Raw genomic sequence first — 5,877 nt, forward strand, 5'->3', positions numbered from 1 at the left:
ACAATTCAATTCACCCTGTACTATATTGAAAACACATTATTAACACATTATTTGATGTTTTACTTTGTGAATTAAATTTATTTTTGCCTACGTAACCATGCACTTGTAAACCATTTTCTAATCAAAAATAAAGAAGCAAACTGCAACACATTTCTATTTGGTGAGGGGGAAAGTGGGAAGAAGACAGAAGCCACAGCCAGGGGTGTTTATGAGAAGTGAGCTGTAGAGATAAACTGAGACAGATAATGTCATCACATAAGGCTTCACTGTGACTCTATTAGACACTTTCTTATCAGCCAACGGAGACAACAGGAAACACTGGCAGCTGCAAAAAAGCTCTTAATTGTGCACACGCTCCAGGTACACAGTGCGACAGAGACCTGCACAAAGAAGCAACACTGAAATCCACCGATTCCCCAGCCCAGAGAGCTGTACAGTCAGGCCCACAGACAGACTCACAGACCTGTTGGGTTAAGATGCTCCTCCTGCAGCTGCTGTGTTGCCTGCTGACACTGAACACCCTGGAAGGTAAGAGAGCAAGTAGAAACTAACTGGGGAGAGAAAAAGGAATCAAACACAATATCTGTAACCTGAAACACAAAATGTAACTCAAGCCAAATCATACTCTTACCTTGGTCCCCCTCTCCCCCCACCCCGTCTCTTGTGTTGTGTTGTATGCGCAGTACTCCAGGATGTTTAGTCTTTTCCCTGCTCTCTCTCTTTCCTTTCCTGTTTTTCCTGTTTCTCAGTGAGGTTTACTCTATTATCCACACAGTCTCTCTAACTTGCGATATTGAAACAAATGCAGAATTACTGTACTGCATATAATGATGTTATAGCATGTTTATTAGGACTGGGAATTGCAAGAGACGATACAATATTAGCATGATACTTAGGATTTTCACAATCCTCACGATTCTATGTGTATTGCGACTCGGTATTGTGCTGTTTTGCTTATTTTCATAATTGAACCATTGCAAACAGTTAAATCACACTTCCAATTTCCAACTTCTGCAGAAGTACATTGAATAATATCATTAAAACCATGAGTCTGTCAATTACATTTATTTAGAATTTCTAAGATTGAACTCAAAATTAAATATGAATGTAATACATCTTTATGTAAGCATGAGAGCGTGTCAATGCAATGCTGTTAATAGCTTGAAAATGCAAACAAGAAAACGATTTGTGGAGACAGAATCGATTTTAATATTGACACTGTACTGTATTTTTCACCATCCCTAATGTTTATAAGGTGTTATAGACAGATTGTAACAACAATGTATCAAAATAGGCTGCCATAGATATCTTATATTATATGTATACTGTCATTTTTAAACTAAATAAAATAATCAAAAAACTACTTTAAAGTATAAAAAAAACAATGTATGTAGGAGCATCATCTTAAAGTGAAGCTTCACTGGTTACTTTTACTTTCTCAGGGAAATAAATAAATTCAGTCCCTTCTATCTTTCTGATTCATTCTCTCTCTCTCTCTCTCTCTCTCTCTCTCTCTCTCTCTCTCTCTCTCTCTCTCTCTTTCTCCCCCCAGTGTCCAGCAGTCATCTGTCCAGGAGTTTCATAGTCGGGGGTTATGATGCAAAGGAGGGACAGTGGCCCTGGCAGGCCTATCTCAAGATTAGTCAGAAATATGGGCATAATAAACATACCAGCTGTGGTGGCTCCCTGATCAGTCAGCGCTGGGTTCTCACTGCGGCGCACTGCTTTGACACGTGAGTTCCTCCTGTGTCTCTCTTTGTGTGTTTATTAATACTTCAACTACTACTACTATTTTGAATGTTTTTTAAAATGTAATGTAAAATACTCAAACAATAAAACGGTACTACCACTATTATACCTATAAGCCCTATTACATCTCCTGCAGTGAATAAATCAGATTATTCGAGTATCACTCCTGCAACTATTGACACTTTTAGATGAACATTGTTTGTAGTCTTATTAATGATGATAAAGAAGATGATGTATGTAAAAATAATGTGATATACTGCAACAAGGGCATCAGCTAAAATAAATAAAATAATAAAAAAAAACTGAAAATCCATTATAAAATGGCCTGTTATACATTGTTCTACTATCAATACTGTCACAATGAACTCTATTACACAGGCCTTAATTGTATCTCCTGTTTTCCAGACCTTATATCTTTGAGACATCTAGTGTGCGCCTGGGAGCATACAAGCTAGATAAACGCAATCCACATGAAGAAACAATTACCATGAAGAGGAAGCCCATCATACACCAGAACTACATGGAAAATCAATCCGGCAAAGGCTATGACATCGCCCTGGTGGAGCTCATCCCACCAGTGTCCTACACCCGGTACATCAGCCCTGTCACTCTGGCTGAGCCTGATGCTGACGACTTCACCCGGGGCTGGGAGTGCTGGTCTACAGGCTGGGGGAGAATCGGAGTGAATGGTAGGAGAGCAGCGACTTTACACTGATTTAATTAGATTACAACACTACACAGTTATACAGTAGTAGGTTGTAGATTTTATTTTCAGTTTTCAGGAGTGTGTCCATTCTCTCATTTTACTTTTGAGTGTGACATCCTAGGAGTGTTTCTTCTCTCTCTCTCTCTCTCTCTCTCTCTCTCTCTCTCTCTCTCTCACGCACACACACACACACACGCACACACACACACACACATGCACACACACACACGTACACACACACACACACACACACACGCACACACACACACATGCACACACACGCACACACACACACACACACATGCACACACACACACACTCTCTTTCTCCAGAGTCTCTACTATTCCCTAAAACCCTACAGGAAGTCCAGACCCCTGTCATAAGCAACAGCAGATGTAATGAATTGCGTGGTCTTCCTACCAGAGATGACATGCTGTGTGCTGGGAGTGGAGGGAAGGGTACCTGCCAGGTGGGTCACAGCCAAGGCAATTAGCCTTTACACTATTATATTATTAATATTATTATGATTATGATTATTATTATATTTTCCATCCCCCAACTATACTCACTAAACATATATAATGTTAAAGCACTTCTTGATTTCAGCAATCACATCTCTTAACTGTGAATTTTTCTGTGTTGATTTTTGACTCTAAACCAAATACTGCAGTACATGTGAAAAACTGTACTGCTTTAGAGCACAGATAACAATTATACAAATGTCTGACTGAAGTGCTTGTCTCATCGTACTTGGTTTCTTTCCTCTCTGTCTCTCTCTCTGCAGGGTGACTCTGGGGGGCCTCTGGTGTGTAGGAAGGGAAAAAGGCTCAAATGGATCCAGGCCGGGATTACCAGCAGGGGCTATCTCTGTGCAACAACCAAGAGACCTAGCATCAAGACCCGGGTCTCCAGTTTTCGCCGCTGGATAAAGAAGCACAGCGGTGTCTGAGGCTCCCTTCTGAGGACAGCGCCCCCTACCTGGCTGGCTGTCTCACTGCATGCTCTGCTCTAGTGTGGTTATTAGTGAGGGACTCATTATCTCATCTATTATATTCAAAATCAAGTTCCATTATTGCTAAAACAAGCACACTACATTCAATAACAATCAATAACAGATGGAATTAAGATACCTATTCTATATATAATTAGTAGAGTGTGATAAAATACATACATTTAAAATAAGGTTGTATACAATTTTGACATACCAAGAAGTATTCTAAATTAAAGTGAAAAGTGATAATAACAGACGATTATAATAATAATACAGTAATTACACTTCTGGGAAAAGAGTGTATTTCTGTTTCTCCAAATCAGACTCTGTGTTCATTCCTGAGGGTCTCCCTGCTCTCTCCTCTCCCACTGTGATATCAGCTGCTGCTCTTCGCTCTGCTCTGCTAATAGAGATCAGTTGTACTGAGACTCTGCTGATCAGCTCAATAAAACTGCAAAGCTTTCAAACACCTGGTCTGGGGCTGCACTTATTTGATCAATTGTTTGGTTGATTAGATTTAGCATATTCAATTGGACCGTTCAAAGTGGTGTCAGCAGTTTAAAGCAACAACAGCTGTAGCGACAGATCAGCATCCTAGTCCCGGCAGCATCATATCTTCACTTCCAGCTCTCCCATCCCCCTCCCCCACCCTTGTCACTCTCTCAGGGCAACTATCTGAGTTTGAACTTTGAAATCTCCATCATGATCTGCTGAGTAGCTGTACATTTTTGTAACAGCTCGGTGCTTTTCTGTAAAAATAGAGATGTGTATATTTTTCTGATAACAGAGTGGTGGTGTGGGACTAACTGACAATGCATGAAATTAGAAGTTTTCAAAACCGGCAAACTTTTTGTAAACTCAAGTAACCTACAAGTTTAATATATTTACGCAGTGTGTAATCTGATTTCTATACATTTAGTTTATACAGTGTTTATAAAGATCTGATTACCTTCTAGCTCACAATGTGTATTTGTACAGCACTTTTACATACTGTTAAAGTTATGTTTCACACAAAGTTTACTGAATCCGGAAAGGTTAAACATCAGTTCACAAACATGATGGGTTGTAAACATTATGTTTGCAAAAGTTAAATTACACAAGCATTGTAGGTCATCAGGTTGTACAATTTAGGTTTGTGTACAGTTTGCGCAGTAGAGTATTATGTAAACTTTAAATAAGCATGTCTAGACACCTGTAGTTACTGTAAAGTGAACATTTACTAGGATTTCCATATCAATCAACATTGTAAACATCTAGGCCTATATTTTCCACTGTGTGCTAATTGCAGATGCCATAGTAAATGTATGTTGACAAATTATCCACAATGTATATTCAGGCCCTTAGTGTTCACAATGGTTAAACTGGAAACATTATTTTCAGGCGCAAACTATAGAGGACCTGAAGTGGCAGAAGTGGGTTGCAAGCTAATATTCTGTCATACAAACATAACACAGATACTTTATTTGACATGAAAAATGTAATCATTTAAAAATAATAGTGAAAACAGTAATTGTTTTACCTCATTGACTTCTTAATTACATTTCTGCAAATATATGAATCCATTGACAGCCCCCACCCCCCATTCCAGCTTTGCAAACTTAGTACTCTGGTTCATCCACTCCATCAGGTACATCTGCTCTCTCCCAATCGTATTGAGCTCCGGCACCTCATTTACAAATTAAGCTCTGCTGTTGGGATAATAACTAATATGTTTTACATTTATTACGGTATATTATGTGTGTTTTAACCATTAGGCTACATTAACAGCTATATTCAGACTCTATGAAACACTCTCATTTTGCAAAAACGTGCTGCTTTCTTTTCAGATAAGATCTTTATAAAAAGATAGGTTGTGAAAGATTCCCTGGTTATCTGAGAAAGGAAGTACCAGCAGTTTATATCGGAGTCAACAGAGCTCTACTGTACTGACATCACTTCTTGCATCATCAGTCGAGCACACTAGCAGGGCTCCTCCTGCTCAACTCGTACAACCAGGAGCAGGCCAACACAGCTCTACTGTGCTAATACGGATTTTAGATGACAAGAAGCACTCGTGAGTCCTCAGCTTAACACAGGAGCAGGGACCTCCTGTTCAACTAGAACAGCTAGGAGCAAAGTAACAATGAGCTTGACTGCGTCATTACGACTAACAATGCACAAGGCGGGATGGGAAGAGTGCAACTCTTACACCCTCTGCCCGACACATTAGCAACAGCCTCCTGCTCCACCAACTGAGAGCGGGGCAACACAAGCTCTACTGTGATATAACAAACAGACTATATACAACTTGTGTCACGAGCGAGGCGTGACTGGCTTGATTACTTTAATATTGAATTATTGATTGTTATTCACTTGGTTTGCTGTGTGCACTGTATTAGTATAATTCACTGTTTTCCTTTGTTATTTTCACTTATAAATCCACCTTGATTTT

General features: G+C 39.5%; 1 protein-coding gene across 1 annotated transcript; it reads left to right on the plus strand.

The window, feature by feature from the left end:
- The first annotated feature begins 251 nt into the window (after positions 1-251).
- Positions 252-3,915, plus strand: LOC136768818 (tryptase-like). The gene is made up of 5 exons (XM_066723198.1): positions 252-528; positions 1,553-1,733; positions 2,155-2,438; positions 2,788-2,924; positions 3,240-3,915. The coding sequence occupies exons 1-5, from the start codon at positions 477-479 to the stop codon at positions 3,402-3,404; spliced, it is 819 nt and encodes a 272-aa protein (XP_066579295.1). The 5' UTR covers positions 252-476; the 3' UTR covers positions 3,405-3,915.
- The last annotated feature ends 1,962 nt before the right edge of the window (positions 3,916-5,877 follow it).

This window comes from Amia ocellicauda, chromosome 14 (assembly GCF_036373705.1).
Source record: "Amia ocellicauda isolate fAmiCal2 chromosome 14, fAmiCal2.hap1, whole genome shotgun sequence".
Taxonomy (NCBI): Eukaryota; Metazoa; Chordata; class Actinopteri; order Amiiformes; family Amiidae; genus Amia; species Amia ocellicauda.